The 19,264-nt window shown below is 36.7% G+C and overlaps 1 protein-coding gene across 1 annotated transcript; it reads left to right on the top strand.

Annotated features, from left to right (window-relative positions):
* Positions 1 to 3,717: 3,717 nt before the first annotated feature.
* On the top strand, positions 3,718 to 18,675 carry LOC136824319 (glycine betaine transporter OpuD-like). Its single transcript, XM_067080476.1, has 13 exons — positions 3,718 to 3,820; positions 4,386 to 4,559; positions 5,368 to 5,444; positions 6,503 to 6,656; positions 9,733 to 9,854; positions 11,095 to 11,293; positions 11,709 to 11,809; positions 12,119 to 12,316; positions 13,620 to 13,821; positions 15,230 to 15,432; positions 16,153 to 16,330; positions 17,232 to 17,646; positions 18,161 to 18,675. The coding sequence occupies exons 1-13, from the start codon at positions 3,735 to 3,737 to the stop codon at positions 18,377 to 18,379; spliced, it is 2,328 nt and encodes a 775-aa protein (XP_066936577.1). The 5' UTR covers positions 3,718 to 3,734; the 3' UTR covers positions 18,380 to 18,675.
* The last annotated feature ends 589 nt before the right edge of the window (positions 18,676 to 19,264 follow it).

Raw genomic sequence — 19,264 nt, 5'->3', positions numbered from 1 at the left:
CCCAGGGACGAAGGATGGTGCTTAAGGAGCCCCCTCCAGCGGACCTTCAATTCAAGCAATCGCGCAATGTTTTTTTTACGCAATTCACGCAATTTTTGTTCACGCAAAGCTTCCAAATTCACGCATTCACGCAATTTTTTTTTAATTTTCACGCATTCACGCAAGTCAAACTTTTGTATCTAGCATCATTATTTCGTTCGAAAAGTTTGCAATAATACACTTGAAAATTTCTAGAAAACAAAGAAAGTTCCTTTTGTATAAGTAGTGCAGGGTTCAATTGGGTCAGCGATACAGGAGTGTGCCAAGGATGCTCCAAGAACCATTAACAGATTCAATTATGTAAAATTCTAGAAAACAAAGATAAAGAGAAAATCCCTTAAGTATAAGTAATGCTTTAAGACCGTAAGTACAGTTTTAGACTGGCACGCCAGTCGGGCTGGAGCGGTATCACGCGGGAAAAGTGAGCGTAGGAGTTAGGTAAGCAGCTCCTATTCTAGCAAACGCCCGCCGCCTTTATGTTCCCGCCCTCTGACATGATTAATTAACAGACTAGTTTGCTAGTCTAGTACAGTTGCCTTATATGTTCAAGAGATTATGAAAACGAAAAAGTTGTTTTCCCTTTATGTGCTGCTAATACACAGCCCCGGTAGAACTTCTGTCCGTTGCGGGGATAAAAATTCCTATCAAAATCCAAATGGGGATAGAAATTTTATTGTTCCAAGCTAAAAAACAGTAGGAAAGGTTTTAGGATGCAAATTTTGAATTTCGAATGGGAATGAAATGAAAGTCAATTTTTTTTGGGCTGAAATAGTAGGGTACGATATTTCTGCCAAGTTTACCAGTAGTGGTGGCAGGGGTCTAATCGGGTCAGTGACATAATGATGTCCCATGCAATTATTTTCAATTATCAATCAATGAATTATCTTTTATGGTAAATTTAGTTTCGTTTTCGAATTGAAAGTAAAAGCGAAGGGGATTTACTTTCGAGCATTTATTTGAAGCTACTTCTTTGCATAATTTTTCTTTGCCCATCCATTGCTGTCCAATTCTATACATTTATTTTATAAAAGCTTCCAATTTTTTTTTAGATTTTGATTTTATGTTCTTAACTTTATATGAGTTCTAAGCCTAAAGATGTTCTTAAAATCTTTTTATTTTCACCATTTGCATTTTGTGAGTATTTTTGTGCAATTTCCTAAGAAATCTGATATGCTAGAGTGTCCAAAGCCTTCGTAAAATGTTCTAAACTTTTTCTTAATATTTTGTCCATCAAGGCCTCATGTTCGCACATATTTAGTTCTTATAAAAAACGTGTATGTTTTAAAGAAAGAATAACTGTCAATGAAATATAAGCCCGAAGGGCTAGAATCGAATCTCCTTGGTAGGATTTGAAGCCAACAAATCCTACCAAAGTTGCTCGGCCTTGAGCGATCCACCTGGTTTTTACACAAATGACAGATTGAAACTAATATTTACCGCTTAATTTCGAAAAAAATATCTCACGAAAACAAAGGAATTGCTAGATTCAATCCGTCATCGAAAATACGGCGTATGTTTTAAGGCTTCACTTTTTCTTGCCTAAGAAAGGTTAAAGATTCTCCTCTAGCCCTTCGGGCTTTAAACTCAATGGTTGCAATGCTAAAATTTTGGCTACAATCAGTCATATCATTTAATCCAATAAGATTGTCTACTAAAGTCACTGTTTTGACTGCATTTTTTGTACACATTTAACAATATTCGTCTGTCACAAACATAAAGACATTTTTTGTATTCTCTACTCTGCAAATAGAAGTTTCAAATTGATAAGAACATTAATCATAGGATTGTCATATGCTTATAAGAAACCTCAAACATATCATTAAAAAGTGCAATTAAATACGTTGAGATTAAATGATTTTGCATCATTGTTAGACAAAAGCTTTACGACCATCTTACGAGAAGAAAACTGCAATACAGCAATTTTTATTGCTTTAATATAAGATTATTCTTAGAAAGCAATCTCCTCGAGAAATATAACTGCACAGAAATTTCTCTTCAAGGAAACGTTAGTGTACTGGCGAATGTTGGTGTTAGGGTGTATTCTAGTCTGAATCGCAAACCTCTAAGTAGTATAGAAGTAAGCTTGAATCCGTTAGTGGATGCCAGCAGCCTAGGTGTATTCACACTGGTGCTTGAAAATATGGGACAAAGAATTGCACGATATTCTCCTTTGTCTCTTATTATCTAACTTTGCACAATTACGTGATCGTACAGTATTTCAAGCAAACTTCAAGCCAAAAAAAAAACAACTTGATTTTGTGTTGATGGTAAAACAATACTTTTATCATTGAGAAAACAATCCTTGAAGTGTGTATAACAACGTGAATTCGTTGTATTTTGAACCGTTTGTTAATTTAAGTTCATTGCTACAACATTTTAAGCTGCTTCAAACCCCTGTACGCCAAAGAAATAAAGGTAATTATTACTTTTACTTAAACGTTTCATGTACATCATTCTTTTAGGTTTAAGGTTCCTCTCTAGCTTTTTTGGCTTTAAATTCAATGATCTAGTTATCTTAAGGGCTCTGACCATAGTCCAAAAATTGATTTTGGTATTTGAACATAAAAGTTATATTTCAGGTTCTTTAACACATTTAACAAAGAATTGCCTTTATAAATTGCTTTTTAATCGAATCCCTTAAGAGTAATTAAGAACTTAATTGCAAAAATGACGTTATGAACTTTAAAAAGATGTTAATAATATGTTGCATCACCCTCTTTTACAAAAAGTGCTTAGTTTTAATGGGTAATTAACTTTTTTGTTTCAAAATTTCTTTACACTGTCCGCAAAGAATTGAACTATTTTAAATTTTGCGGAAATTTTTTCTAAAAAGGTGTGTCAATAGTTATGACTGTTTTTTTAAGCAAAATCCAGATGAAAAATTGATGAAAAACCACTATTTTGAAGATTTCGAGACAAAGAAGCATTTACAAAAATTTTCCGCAAAAATTTTTATTGTTCAGTAAAAGATACACCATCTACTGCGAAAAATTTTTCAAAATATTTTTTCTTCGCCGAAACTAAGCTCTTCAAAGTTGAAATACTTTTCCTCGCAAAAGTCTTCATTTTCTTCTTCATCAAATTTTTTCAATGCAATTTTTGAATTTTCAGATTCAGGAATAGTTTGTCTAACAGAAAATGTATAACAAGCCATAGTTTTATTGGTTACATCAATCAGAAAACACATTTTAAACACGGCAATTATGAAAAATTCACTATGGTCAGAGCCCTTAAGCATACCATTTTACAGCTCTTTTCCGTATTTTCTTCCGTTTTATCGAGATGTTAAAAAATCTAAAAACGTTGTGAGAAATAGTATTGCGCTTTTCCAGAAAAAAATTGAATATGGGGTTAGAGGATATAACATTTTTTTTAAATTTACCCCGGACATTGTGAATTTTGACCATCCCGGACAGTAGGTCTAAAGTCTGAACATCAATTCTTATGCAATGAAGTTTTGTTCTTGACTACTACTAAAATTTCAGATGTACACGTTTTTATAAGGACACTAGAGAAGCCTAAAAATGTTCTTATAATGTTTTCATCACCATTTTGTGAGTGTTATTGTGCAATTTCCTAAGAATTCGGGTGTTTTGGTGTAAATTGCCTTAAAATGTTCTTAACTTGTTCTTATATAATTTTAGCCACCGAAACCTTATGTTCTCATATAGTTTATTCTTATAAAAAAGTTATCCATGATGGAAATAGAAGGAACAAATAAAAAGCCATCAGAAATGGATGAAAAACACCTCGTGAGACGAAAAGCTGAATTTATGTCACTGTAAGTAAGGCTCTGTCTCCCCAGCTGGCACACAACGTTGTTTCAACGTTTATCTAACGTTATATGGACGTTGTGAATGTTAGAAAAACGTTAAAACAACGTTGTGTTGTGTGCCAGCTAGGATCACTACCCCGGTGAAACTTTTTCCGACAGTTTTGGGATTCAAATTTATATCGAATAATGGAGAAATTCATCAGTTTCCAGCTCGGAAAATTGCCATTGGAATTCAAATGAGAAATTAAAGTCGATTTTCCAGTGGGGGTGAAATTGTAGGGAATATTTCCCGCAAGGGCCACATTTTGATAGAATTTCCACTTATGGGTCCACCGGGTCTGTGACACAGGGTTATGTCTTCATTATTAATGAAAAATGTAAAATTTAGGATTAATATCTGTGGCCGTATGCCAAAACATTTCGTTTGTGTAATAGTTGGTGGACTTCCACACACTAGAAAACGTGAAGATGGATTCGTAAATTAATAAAATCAATTAAAAACTGAAATTTGCGCTTGGCAGAGCTTGGTGACTCCCTCCTGATAATTTCTTTAATTCTCTTTTGTCTACAGTTGTTTGAGGTTGAAATTCAGCGTTGGTAAAATCCATCTCAATTTCAACCCTTTGTCATCTCTGCTTGGCGCATTAGTATTATGGCTTGTTATAGGCTGGGCGATCGCTGATTGGAAAACTAGTCTGGATCATTTCAATATTGCTAGAAGATGGATCACTGATAAGTGCACGTGGTAAGAACACAGCTGGCACACAGGGATCACAGATTTCAAAGCCCGAAGGCTAGATGGCATGCTTTAAGATTTTCCAAAAAAAAAAAAGTGAATATGGCAAAAAATATTGTTGATATTGTTTTTTGAAAATGCGCGAAGCTTCTGATTGGTCAGGCGCTGAAATCCTATTGTAATGTCACGTAACTTTAGTAGGATTTCCTACCTTACCACGGCACACTTTTTAGCCAAAGCGCTCCATCTAGCCGTTCGGGCTTTACAGAAATATGCGAGTAAGACACCTGAGGATTAAAGACTGAGGAATAAAGAATTTCGTTTGTCTGAGGTGTAGACTTAATTCTTTAATTTGATAACAAATTTTAACTCATTTCAGCGTTCAGCCCCTAACATTCAGGTCGGGTTTTCTTTGTTTTTGATAGACTTCTGAATGAAAAATCTAACTTCGGCAAATTATAGATTTTAGACCGGCCTATTCTTAGCAAGTCCATTGTATTGATTAGCTTGAATATGTACTTGAGGTGGCGAACCAAATTCTTAGACCGTCGAATTGTAATTTTTTTCGTATCTTGAACCATTTTTCAGACCTAAAAAAGACCTTTGAACATTTATTGCCGACCCGTCTTTCTAATATTTACTCTACGAAAATAAAAGACATCCCAAATAGTTTAAAAATAGAATTTCTTTGAATAGTTAATGAGTTCTTGGAGGGTACAATCGCTTACTTGAAATTACAAGCAATTTAGGGGTCAAAACAGTAACAATGAATACACGAGAACGAGGTTGAATCAATCTAATATTTCGTTTACCATAGGTTCTACATAAGCAGCCAATTGATTTGGGTGATTGTCATTTTCTACGTTTATTTCAAATATGGAAAACTCAAACTAGGTAAGTTTTAACTCAATAACACCCCTGTGTCACATTCCCGCTGGGACCCCAGCCCCACTAGAAAATTTGGCAAATATGGAGCGATGGCCAAGTGGTCAAAAGCGTCAGCGTCTCAAATCAGGGATTCGCAGTTCAAATCCCCGCTCCTTCCATTGTTCCGTTCAGTTCATAGATAGCCGAGTCGGATGGCCGTGGACCCCGTGAAAACAATCAAAAGACTGTCTAAAAGTCCTAGATTACTGGACTGTTCACGTGAATTATCGACTCTATCTAAAGATTTCGTCCCCGGTGGAAAAATACCCTAGAATTTCAGTCCCTCTGGGAAATTCACTTTGATTTCATCCCCATTCGAAATTCAATGTTTAAAAATTGTACTCTAAAATGAATTGAATTTCTATCCCCATTGGGACTTGTATAGCAATCTTTGTCCCCACTAAGGAAAAATATTCCACCGGGGCTGTGAGACAGAGGTGTTCGATAAAATGGGAGGTTAATTTGAGTAATTCCAGAGTCTCATAAGAGGAGACCAAATATCTAGCAAGTGGGCCAAACCTTTATACAAAACGTACATATTATGCCCATCTGGCACACAACGTTATTTCAACGTTTATCTAACGTTCACAATGTCCATATAACGTTAGACGAACGTTGAAACAACGTTGTGTGCCAGCTGGGTGTGTCACACATATAGACTTTCAATGATCAATTCCTGTTAGTCGTCAAGATTGTATCGCAACTCCATGAAAAGAGTATTGAAAAAACCAATCCGACCTTCAATTCAAATTCAACTCAATTATATTGACTTAGCTCTAGTTTAGACGACCGACTCTCTCCTGTCTATTCTTATCGTTAAAGCTAGCAAAAAGAGGCAAGGAGTTGAAATCTTAAATTGAAAAGGATTGAGATAAGTCATTGCATTAATGTCAAAAGAGTTTAGACCAGAAACGGCCAACTTTTTGTCTACTTTAATTCAAAATTAGAATAGGCAGGAAAAATATTGGGCCGTCTAAACTATTACAGTACTTGATATCATATTCTTTATTCTAATTTCATCACAGGACTATCCACAGACAAACCAGAATATGGGAATTTCGATTACTTTGCCATGATTTTCACCACCGGAATATGCAATGGATTGTTCTATGATGGTGCTAACGCTCCCATTGTGGGATATCGAAACACCACAGACAACTTGCTCATCTATCGTGGAAAGTAAGCTCTAGTTTAGACGGCCCACTTTTCGCCTTGCCTCTTCTAATTGTGAATAAACCAGCCGAGGCTGGAAGGTCAGCCAATAGAGCTTAGCTAGATAGCTTTAATAAGTGGGTTAACAGATGTAAGAGATGTACTGAAACAGAGTAGACTAAAAATGTTGAATAATGTACAAAATGTGAAACATTTGATAACTTGATTTAAAACAAGCCTGAGAGCTCCTCCAAATACATCCGCCACGAGAAGCTCAAAGTATATTTCTCTTTATAGCATTGTAGCACTGTTTCTATGACATCAAACAATTAAGCTATAGTTCATTACTGTAAAATAAAAGAGAAACATAGTGTAATTGCACTTTTTGTTAATTTCATTACAGTCAGTTTATGATACATTTTTTCTGTTGGATGTAGACAATATCCATATCTGACCAAAGTGTTAGTGTTATGCTAGAAATAAATAAGAAAATTGCCGCAAAACGTCAGAACCAAAATAAAGATATCTACTTTGCACTTGAAGCAAAATCACAAAATCTTGAAAAACACAATTTGCATCCAGTCTGCGTAAATAAATTTTGTAGTTTAGTACCGTCAAGTTACACAACATGCACACAACCATCTTGAAGACTTTGCCGGTCGCAAATGATGATCGAAAGCAAAACTTAAAATTCATAACTATGCGGGGAAGCTCATTTTTCCCCCGTTTTGCTTTAAACTCACTTTTAATTGGTCTATGAATTTGGGCGATCGCTTTACTGCCTTGGCGGAATAAACACACGAGCATAATAAATAAATTCAACAGGGCAGCGGAGTAGCAATTAATTTCAACTGGGAGTCCTCTCTTCTGTGCCAAGCACTGGCAGTGTTTTTTAAACTTTAAAACAATGTTAAATGAAGACCAGATGGATCTGTTTGTTATGGCTGTGCAAGTTGTGACGAGTGTGCATGTTGTGTAACTTGGCGGTATAATTCATTAAATTCTAGAAACCATTTTTCATAACTTTCTGCAGTCCGCTTTTTGCAAGTCTGATAAGAGATATGTATAAACTATCGCCATTCATTCCATTCCATTATTCGGTCAAAAGGTGCTCCAAGGTTAGGAAAGGTTAGAAAAACACAATCTGCGTCCGGAACTGCATGAAAAATAGTTTGATCAATTTCAACAAGAACTGTATATATTAATATTAATATAATTGATCAAATTCCAAAGACCATTTGTCATAATTTTGCAAGTCCAATAATAGGAAATGTGATGTCATCATTTGGTTCCCGTCATCTGACCGACCCTGATTTACGGTCAGCAGGTAGAGTTGGAGAGTCGGAAAGCTTTTCCGCTGCTTTGCTGGATTTCCACTGTCGACCTCTGCACGCTCTGTGTTTACAAGTTTTCAAATCGAAGTAGCGAGCCACATGCTAATGGAGAGTAAACCGAAAACCAGTTTATCCACGGTTTCTCAATTTCTTAATTCGGATCAGTCCACACGACGGATTCCCTTTCAACAATAAGTAGCTGCTTCTTAAAAGAAAAATATTTTCAACCGAATGACCCCCACTTTTTAAAGTAGAAATGACGGGAACCAAACAATTTTCTGCGATTCGCCTTAGTCCAAAAAAGCACAATTACATCCAGTCTTTATCAAATTTAGACAGTAGCTGTACTTTTGTAAACTTTATCAAATTCCAATAACATTATAACACCATCAATCCCACCTAGAGGCAAACAAGAAAAATATGTTTTTATTGCAAAAACTGATAAAAGCAGCAATAAAAAGTATCAGAAAATTCATCATAAACAAAAACTTGAGCAAACGGCTTTAAACCTTCAAAAGATGTAGAAAAAGAATCCCCTTGATGAAAATCATGTGTTTGATTTGCCGAGTTAAAAAAATAAATGACAGAAATTGAAGCTTGCAACAGATTTACACTGGAAATACTTTGGTACAGCACTGACTTATCACATCTGACTTATCGCTTGAGCCGCCATCTTGAAACACCACATTATGATCTGTAAAAACAACGCACGCTAAAAGTACCCAAAAAGTTAACCCGATCGGAAGAAAGTTTAGAAATCAAAGTGAGATCGGGAAATCGGATTTTTTTTTGCCGTCTTATGGTGGAAGAAGTAGTAGAAGAAGAAAATTTTACCTATTTGAATGCTCAGCTTAGGCTGACCAATTAAGATGAGCATAAAGTAGGCTGTCTAAAGTCAATGCATTGCCCTCTTTTGACGTCAATGTCTTCTTTCAACCTTTTTGAAGTAAAGAATTTATTCAATTCAATTCAATTCAAAGTAATTTATTTAACTGCCCACTTTGTGGCCGCTTTGTGCCTACTCTTACAATTAGAATAGGCAGGGTGAAAGGTGAGCCGTCTAAACTAGAGCTAAGACATCTCTCGCCAATTTTCTTCTCTGTGCCTCAAAACTAATGTTTTTTTGTCTCAGATACACCTATTTCCGTGTTATCGTTTTTCAACATCCTTATCTATGAGTGGTTTAGAAACCCCTGTCTTTGTGCCTCAGAAAATTCAATACGTCTTTACACCTCTATAGAGTTCAGACATATTTCAATGCTTTAGACAATGTTATTCGTTAAGTAAAGATTATATTTCACTTTAGACCGAAGTATGTCCAGTACTCTACAATTTTGCTCGTTAAGTTTTGTTACCAGTCTCCTCCGCTAAAGATCTCAAGATGATGCAACCTCGTTCCCTGCGTATTACCTTATTGGCCAAAACTTAGTCGGCCTTAATTTTAGTCGGCCTTAATTATTAGTCGGCCCTAATTTTAGTCACCTCGTCAAAATTTAGTCACTAAGGGCCGACTAATAACTAAGTTTTGGCCATTCCTAAATTTTTAGTCGGCCCAAATTTTAGTCGGCCCAAATTTTTAGTCGGCCCCAATCTTAGTCACCAAGGCAAAATTTAGTCACTAAGGGCCGACTAAGTTTTTGCCGATAAGGTATCAACTTTTTAATGCTTACTAATAGCGCTAGATAATATTCTCTGGCGTCAATCATTAACGTTAATAAAGTCTGGAATACACGGGAACGAGGTTATTGATGATGCTTTCTTTTTTTCAGGAGCAATCACATCACACAAGCACAGAACTCTCTCAATGTGGTTCTTCTTCATTGGGGATTTCATGGATTCAGTGTCTACATACTTCCATGTCTTCTACTATCCGTTCTTTGTTACCGAAAGGGTGAGTATACAATGTCAGTCTTTGTACCCCAGCTCTTATTTACGTACCGTAAATTAGTCTAAAGGCCGGTCTCCACTTGCGCGCGTTTCGATCGCACTTTTTCGAGCAAAGCTTCAACGCTATTGGTCAAAAGAAAAATGAAGCAACTCCATTGGCGTGATCTGACGTAACGGTTGAAAAAAGTTGAAATGTGTTCAACTTTTTTTCGAGCGCGCGCTAGATTTTTAAGACGTAATCTTTTTTACAAGCAAATAGGATTGAAGCCAAAACGTGCGATCGCACCGCGTGCAAGTAGAGACCGGCCTTAATATCGATATCCCCTTCTAATTTCGACACCCTTCTTTAAAGATAGGAATAATCAGAATGTTGGAATCGCTGATGGAAACTATTTTCTTTACTTAGCAATCAGAGAAGAAAAATATTTTGTCTATAAGTGATCCCAACCTTCCATATTATTCCCATCTCTAAAGAAGGGTGTCGGAATTAGAAGAGGAATGTCGACATTAGACCAACTTACGGTAACTGATGGGCGCGTATTATTATTTGGAATGAAGCTATCAGTAAGCATCAAAAAGCCAATACAACGCTGGAAGCGAGGTTGGGTATGCTATATGTTCTGGAAGCTATTATAGAGATCACTTTGTTAATAGCATTATATTCTTTCATAAGAAAGGCACAGTTATTTTAGATATTTAGCAAAAAATAAGGTCTGAGTGTAGGTCAAAAGACTGCTTTGTTCACAACTTCACTTTCTGTGCGTGGTATTATATGGTAACCGTCTTAATTTATGTAAGTCACCTATAATATACAAAAAAAAGTACGGTAAGACAGTTGAATAGATGTTGAAAGATGTTACAATCACGGTCAAAATATATTTGGAATTTTGCTTAATTCCTCGTTTTCAGCAATTTTAAAGTTCGGGCAAAAAAGTCGCTTTTGGGCAAATTGATAAATTTATTCGAATATTTCAATTCGGGAGGGGTTTATAGACTTCTAGGCTATATTCTGAGCCTTATTGGACTATTCTTGGACTTTTAGTTCCTCAGATCCTAAGGTATAAGTTTAGCGTTAAAACTCAGAGTTGAAACTCTACCTGTCCAACCTAATTTAGAGCGCTTCCAAATCGTTTGTGGTTGTAAGATTTCGTAGGGTTTTCCCTTTTTTTCTCAAATATTATGACTTTGATTGTAGCTCCAGGATATCTAATGTTTCAATTCAACGATTTTTTGTTTTCTTTAAGGTCTACCTTTGACCATGCGTTCATCACTATACCCAGTCTTCGGAAAGAAGATATTCGGACGTCTCGGAGATATCGTCGACAGCGTGTCGTTAATTTGTATCGGTTTCGGCGTGTCCACGTCGTTCATTCTTGGCGCCATTATGCTGGTCGTCGGTCTGCAAAGTATCGTCCCTGAACTGGAAAACAATCGAACAACAAGGTTAGAAATAAACAAATACTATAGAAAATAGACTGGCTCACCAGTTGGGCTGGAAAGATATCACGCAGGAAAAGCGAGCGCAAGAGCTAGGTTTGCATAGAAAAAAGAATTGTCGGTTGGAAGGGCTAAAATCAGCACCTCTCGCCAACTTTTCCACGCGGTCATACGCAGCTTTTATTTCAGCCAAACGTCCACTGGTGAACCTGTATACAATCACTGCCTGTAACCCGCGCGGTGTTGTCTCAATTATTTATTGATCTTTAGTATTTACGACTAGGGCTATTATATTTGGCACAAAGGGAATTTCCCTGCAAAATTTTAACAATTGCAAGTAGTTTTAAGCGCCTTAACTTAAAGTTGGAACGTACAATTATTTTAACGCATTCGTCCAACGTTGTTTCTTGCAATGTTTCAGGTTCATTGCATTATGGGCTGTGACCGGGTTATCCATGATTTCAGCCTTAAGTGGCATTAAAATCGGCATCAGAAGAATGTCTCAACTTTGTTTCTTAACAGGTATAGTTGACATCGTTCTTATTTTATGGGCTTTTCCAGAAAAGAACTGTTTACCACTTGTTGAGGAGGTCCAAAGTTTTGTTGTTAGAAATACTGTAACCCCTTGAAATTCCAGGCAATTTAAGGCTCAAACCTCTCTTGAATTCTGAATTTTTGAAGGATTTAAAAAGTTACCCCCATGGAATTCCTATTAATTTTAACAGATCTTTGTATCTGTTGTAGATTTCAAGCCTTATAAAAAAACCCCTCTTAATGATCAATTTTGAACCTCTTCATTAAAGAAATTGACAATTTACTTTTTCTTTGTAGGAGCTTTGTTTACTATCACAATAGCGTTAAGTGACAACATTTTCTACTTGTTAAATCTGGCTGTCCAATCTATCGGTCATTATACTCAATTTTTTGTGGGAACTTCCACTTTTACTGGTGCTTTTCTTCAACAAGGAAATTATCCTGGGAAAACAGATGTTGAGATTAACTGGATGCATGAAAATACGGTGTTTTACTGTAAGTTGTTTTCTCTTGTCTTCTTTTATTAAAGTGAGTTCCCGAGGATCATTGACAATGCTTTTGTTTCTTCAGTCTCATCCCTCGTGTTTAGATACCGTCTTTCTGGGTAAGGTCCCGCCTTCTGGATGCATGGTCACAGATTTCGTAGCTTGCGTTCTTACTAAGGGCGAGATGGGGTAAAATGAGGTAACAGGGGGTAAACAGGTCGAAAAATGGTGACTCTGAGAGGTCAGAATTTAACGATGATAATGGAAATAATGGATAGACACTGTGTTTTACTGTAAGATGTTTTCAGTCTCTTGTCTTCAGAAAAAAGGTTTTTATAAGGAGATTATGCTCTAAGAATCACTTAAAATATTTCTGAAGTCCAGCCCTATTAACGCCGTGTTACATTTTCTTAAAAGACCTTGATAATATCACAATCAGACAGAGCTCACAATTTTCCAGGAAAAGCATTTAAAAAACAATAGTCGTGTATACCGAGTTTATCATTCTACATCTGCAATTTGAGCTTTACTAAGCCGATTGGTAGTTTGAAGGTTTCGATCACAGACTTTCACCGCAATGGACTGTGTTCGAATCTCAAGCTCTTCCAGGCAGGGTGTTCGGGAAATATGGCGATAGACTTTCTACCTTCATTCACATACAATAGTCGTGGTTTCTGTCTTGAAGCTTGATATCAGTTTCCCTGCGTCATCTCTTCGCAGATTTTCGACATCTCAATAACAACGCCGTTGCAACAAAAATTGGTTAAGAACGAACTATAAAAATTGGTCAAATTTGGATAAAAATATTTAACATTAACTATTTCATGGGGCTAGTCCCTATGTTCACCACAAGGATCAGCAAAGGGTTTCAGCAAATCAGTAATTTTTTTGTTTGGATGAAAAAGTAAATTTACACCCTTTTCTCACAGACCCACTGGGACCCCTTCCCACTGGAAAAATTGACCAAAATATCGTCCCCAATGGAAAACTATACTTATATTTAATTATATATTTTTGTCCCTGCTGAAAATCATCAAATAAGAAAATCCTCACTGCAAAATATTGTGGTATTTTCTCCTGAATTTTCTAGGTCGAAAACAATGGAATTCAAATCTCCAATCATAAAAAAAAACATGGGAATGTCAATCCCCAGCCATAAAAAACGTGGGAATATCTATCCCTATCGAGTTTTGGTCCGATATTCTTACCCAAACTGGCTGAAAAAATCCCACCGGGTCGGTAAGAAGGGGTTCATAGTTTAAAAGACATGAAATTTTTCTATTTATTCACCAACCTCTATCACCAATCTCTAGGGGGCTGGTGGCTAGGATGGGCACCACTGGTTGCTATATTTGCCACTAGAATCAGTAAAGGCCGAACCATCAAGAATGTTGTTGAATTTGGATTCCTCATACCTATTCTTTGTAATTTCATTTGGTTTGTTGTGATCGGTGGAGTGGCCATTGATATGCAGAATCAAGCGATTGATGCGAATCTCCAGTGTGGGATGACAACGTATGTTTCCTATACAAACCTCTGTTATTTTTGTTTGGGAAAATGAGGCAAATTTGAATTCTTTTTACGCTTGAAGGTGGAGAATATGGAGAATCTAGCTAATCAAACTTAGCACGGAAGTCCATGAGCTTAGCTTTATATCGAGAGCGAGGGCGATTTCATGGCTGTCTGCCTAAAAGTAGAAGAAGGCATCAAGTACCAAGCATACGAGTCGACTGGTTGAAAAAATGTTTTTATACTCTAGTCGATAGCATAGTTCTTATAAAAAACCCTGGTCTGGAAGCGTTTTAACTTTTTGTTAGCTGTTTCCTTTGTTAATATCAAAAGATAAAAATCGATTTGCACAGTTTTTGATAGCCTGGGTATCCAGACTCAAAATTTCAGAAAAAAAAACTCTTACCTCAACATACAAAGTTTCTAAAATTTTAGAGTCTGGTGCAACTAAAAAAGTCTGATACAGTTTTGAATGACACAGTCTGTGAGTAAACCCTTGTTGACAGAATCTCAAAACTTTGGAAACCCAGGCAGACACACATAATTACTTACCATAAAACCTCTTTTACAAACTCAATAAACTTTCAAAACCACTTTAAAGTACATCAAAGCATCAGCCACATTCATAAAGGCTCCTTTCCAGCGGCCATTTTGTTTAGAAATGAACTTGTGTTTTCTTTTTCATTTGTTTATCTTTTTTTGCAAGGTCAGCTTTTTCCATAAATTATGCGCGCGCATCGAAAAATATCAAAAACCCCGCGAAAATTCTGCTCAGTGTCTGGGCGCTTACTGACCAATTAGAGACACTCGCATATGCAGGGACAGATATCCCTGCAGACGAGTTACTTCGACCAGACCGTAAACCAGAGACAAGATTATAAAAAAACTAGACGGTGAAATAGTTTACGGTCTGGATATCCAGGCTAAGTTTTTGATCACGTTACCAAGTACTCCTCTTGGGGTTGGTTTAAGATTCAATCACATGATCAAAAAGTGAGCAAAGCAAACTCATTTCTCAACGCAAGTTCAAGTACGAAACAATGGAAAGTAACAAAAAGCTTCTGAACCGGTGTTTTTTATAGGGACTATATATACGCATTCATGATATACACTATATTTTATAGCGGTCATAGCTTAAAGATAGAGCATCCAGCTACGGTTCGCAAAGTCATAGGCTCAATCCCTGGCTGGGTCATACCAAAGACTTGAAGATGGTACTTGATGCCTCTTTGCTTGATGCTCAGCAAGCAAGGGAAGAATCAAGGATAAGTGGAGCAATCCAGGGAGAAAGAGTGGCTACCTCCCCTACCTTCGGGTAGACAGCTATCGAAAGAGGAGCCTCCGGGCTGCCTCCGACTGCGTTCGCAGACTTACTTATACATACTATGTCTGAATTCCTAAATATTCTTTTTAGAGCTGAAAGACAAAATTTGGGAATTCCAACCTGGGTGCAGCGGCTTGGATGCGTAGATGAAAACCGACGTTTCTTTCTTGTTTTGGAGAAGTACGAAGATATCAAAATCATTCTGCAGATTATCGCTTTGTTGATCACTTTACTGTATTTCATCACAAGTTTTGATTCTGCAGCCCTGGTGATGGGGAGTATCTCCAGCAATGGTGCGACATTTTTTTTCATACATATTTTATTGATATGCGAGTTTCGAATAGCACACCGCTATGCAAACGTCATAATTATTACTTTTAACATTTGACCGAAATTCAATCCCACAATCCTTTTCATCTTGATTCGTATAATGCGTGCAAGCTATTACTTTTGTATCGCCAATAAGTGTAATTGACTTGCGAAATCAAAAGGATGATGGGATTAAAACTCGGACAAACAGTAAATTTGATGTCTATTTTTAGAATCACTATGGTATGCTATTAAATCATATTTTGTTAGAGGCAAATTTAGTTTGACAGATATAGCCTGATTGAGCTTAGATGGTAGTAAAATCTACACATACACAATGGATCTTTACAGTACCGTCCTTTTCCCATTTCCGCACTAAGATTCTTTTGCCATATTTTCATTGGAAAAAGACCAGGACTTCGGGTAGTTAAAAAATGAGCTTCGGAAAGTTAGGCAGTTTAGTTAGTAAGCATAAGGTTTTCCGCAATTTTAGAAACAAACCCCCTTCAATCTCTTTCCGGTTATCCCGGAAAAAATAGCATAAAGATTTCGGAAAAGTGACAAAAATCTTAGTGCAGAAATGGGAGACTTATAAAAAACGACGGTACGTCGCCAAGTTACTTTTTGAAATAAGCCCTTCCGACTCACTAAGTTAAAAGCTCTACCTGTTTATTATTTCTTTGTTTCCAACTATTTCTCCTAAGGCGAAGAGAAGCCTCCTCTGATCCAACGAATATTTTGGTGCATCACTCTAGCAGCTGTGACATCAGTTCTTCTCATTTACGAAGAAAGAGTTGGGAGGGCAGAAATCACTGGATTTACAATCCTAGCCGGTCTGCCATTCGCTATCTTGTTGTGTCTTTCTGCGGTCGCATTATGGAGGTGAGTTCTTTATTCTGTTACCAAGGCCATGTTCAGACCACCTTTACACGCTACGTTCCGTTTCGCTCCGGAACGGACACGTACAACACTGGAGCGGTACGAAACCGTAACGTCTGAGCATAGTCTAAGTTAAGTTTTCGTATTGTTTTTATATGGTGTTAGTTACGAATAGGAAGTGTTCACACTGATTTCGGAACGTTTCGGAGCAGTCCCGCTCCGATGAAAAAAGTGGATCGAAACTGTTTCGATCTGTTTTGCTTTGTAATGTCTTCTTTTTTGACGCTTCGAGTTTTGATATTCACACAGTGTTTCGGAGCCGTTTCGTTTCGGAGCGATATAAAGCCGTGACATCTGAACATGGTTCAAGATACGATTAGACACTGTATTGAATTATGTCTTGATAAAGCTTTTATAAACAGGGGTAGCGAGACAGGAGGGAATTTAATCGGGCTCCTGGCACATTGAAAAAAACTTGGTTTTAGCTTTAGGCATTTCCTTAAAAATATTTTCTTGAGATGAGTTGGTGCAAACCATGGAAGACTTAAGAAATACATTTATGCAGGATTAAGTAAAAATGTTTCTCCTTCATTTTGAAATAGAATCTTTCTAAAAAAATAAATTTTGATTATAGGAAAATTGTTTTTGGTGGTAAAGTCTTCTAAGATTCCCGAATTCACGCATTCACGCAATATATTTTCGAAATTAACCACGCAATTTTTATTCACGCAAAGCTTTCCAATTCACGCATTCACGCAATTTTTTTAAATTTTCACGCATTCACGCAAACCGCTGGGGGCATATATACTTCACCCACACCATAACATTACAACTGTCAACCAAAGAAAGGGTCTTAGAAAAATAATATTTAAGATTTGCAATCCTTTACATCCACTTATCTTAGACTGTTGAAATTGGAACCAAACTGGTCGTATGACAAACTCAACCATTGGGCTATGATTTATGGAAATATTAACTCCATCCAACGTCTCAAAAACGTTTCGATAGCAACCATAGCCCCTTGGTATTTCCTTGGTAACATCGCAAACAATGAGAGGAGAATGAAATCCCGAGCGAAAAGAGTTTTCAAATATGTAAAATACGCGCTTCCATTCTATTTGTGCATTATCTTGTTATTTTTGCGGCTTCGATTTCTCTATATCAACAATCTTGGATGGGCGTTCTTTATTGGTTTCGTCACAATGACGAGTCAGCTGAGAACGAAGTTACGGCACCGAGATGGTATCCAAGGCAACGTCATTGAAGATATTGTGATATGCGTGATTTATCCTTTGACGGTTATCCAAATTCATGAACAGGTAGCCTTTAATCAACCTCGTTCCCTCATTATCCACTTTTTATGCTTAATGATAGCGCTAGATAATATTCTTTGGCGACAATCATAAATAAAGCCTGGAATACACTGGGACGGGGTTGACCTATAATATAATCGTAGATCAAGTCTTTTCTACCGGTACCATGTGTTTCTTTAATGAACATATTTTATACTAGCTTGATTTTACGGTCTTTGATTTGATGCTTTTATCCTAGTTTTTAATGTATTTAAAAAAATAGTTGGTGTTCTCTAGTTCCATTTTTAAAGGGCATTGGATTTTCATTAAATACGGGTGCACATTGAGTGTTAGAGCTTAGAAGAGTTTCTTGTTGACAATGATTTTCAAATTATTGCATAATGGAGTCAAATTAGAAAGCGCCAAGTAAAGTTGCAAGTATCTTTCCTCCTGAATTTTAGCAGAGCTTATCTCAAGTTTAACAGATATATACTAACAAGCAGTAAAAAAAATCATAATTTTAACTTTATTCATTTCAAAGGCTAAAAGATCTGAGGAGCGAATATCTAATCCGTATGTTGCACAAAACCGAACAACATCGACCAGGCAACATAATGGTGACGTCATCAATCATAATCACAATTACGTCATCAATCAAACAAATGATGCATATGTAATGGACCAAGTGTTTGGACCGACTTCGTCATCACCAACAGGGATAAAGAACAGTCATTTTGATGGTGAATTCTTATCAGCTTGATTCACCGTTATCCTGGATATGAAATGCTCCTTTGTTTACAGTAATATATTTCCCAGGTTTGCAGCACCGACCTCTATGAAATAATCATGCTTAACATTTTACAAGTTATGGAGATCCAACCTCGTCCCCGTGTATCCCAGGTTTTATTTACGCTACTGATTGACGCCAGAGAATACACTGGTGTTGTCTAGCTCTATCAGTATGCATCAAAAAGCTAATAATACGCAGGGAACGAGGTTGATGGAAATCTTACTATGTGAGCGACAGATGTTGCAGCAACAACATCAACTCCAAAACCACAGGGAAAGACTGTCGATGTTTTCATTTTTCACGTCCTTTTGTAATACTTTTCCCTCGTTTAGACAGTACTAAACAAAGGTAAGGAATATGACAACAAGAGATGGCAAAACTACAAATAGAATTTGATACGAGTTTAGTACTGGCTTGATTAATTCCTAAACGGAAGTAGTAACTCTTTTCCCTAAAAAGGTGTTTAGAATTTTCAAGCTTGGATTCATATGATTAACCAAAGATTTATTATACACTGGATAAACGACTCATAAAACGATGGAGCGCGTTCATTGTATTTTCTTTGTTTCTGAAAACAATTGATGTTCTAGCTTTGTCCGCAAAGGACAACTGTCATGGTGGATTGAAGATGTCTGATTTAAAAAATATGCTTATCAGATCTAATTTGAGAAAAACATCATTAGACAAGAAATTCAGACAAAATGCTTATAGTGACACGAAATTTTCAATTGGAAATATCTTTCCAAGACTGTCCCCAGAAGAGCTGAAATTAACATACATAAGACTTGAGTGTCTTGGCTCCACTGTGGTATGAAAATCCTTTGGAGGCACGTGGTGGCAAGGTGGTTTTTTTGA

Source organism: Clytia hemisphaerica, unplaced genomic scaffold, assembly GCF_902728285.1.
Source record: "Clytia hemisphaerica strain Z4C2 unplaced genomic scaffold, Clytia hemisphaerica genome assembly, whole genome shotgun sequence".
NCBI classification, from domain to species: Eukaryota; Metazoa; Cnidaria; class Hydrozoa; order Leptothecata; family Clytiidae; genus Clytia; species Clytia hemisphaerica.
Note: the sequence above shows the minus strand (reverse complement) of the source record. Positions and strands in the feature narration are given on the sequence as shown.

Coding starts and splice junctions, on each gene's coding strand:
- LOC136824319 (XM_067080476.1), top strand. CDS start 3,735: ATGATGGAAATAGAAGGAACAAATAAAAAGCCATCAGAAATGGATGAA. Junction 6,657..9,732: donor TTGCTCATCTATCGTGGAAA/GTAAGCTCTAGT, acceptor TCTTTTTTTCAG/GAGCAATCACATCACACAAG. Junction 9,855..11,094: donor CGTTCTTTGTTACCGAAAGG/GTGAGTATACAA, acceptor GTTTTCTTTAAG/GTCTACCTTTGACCATGCGT.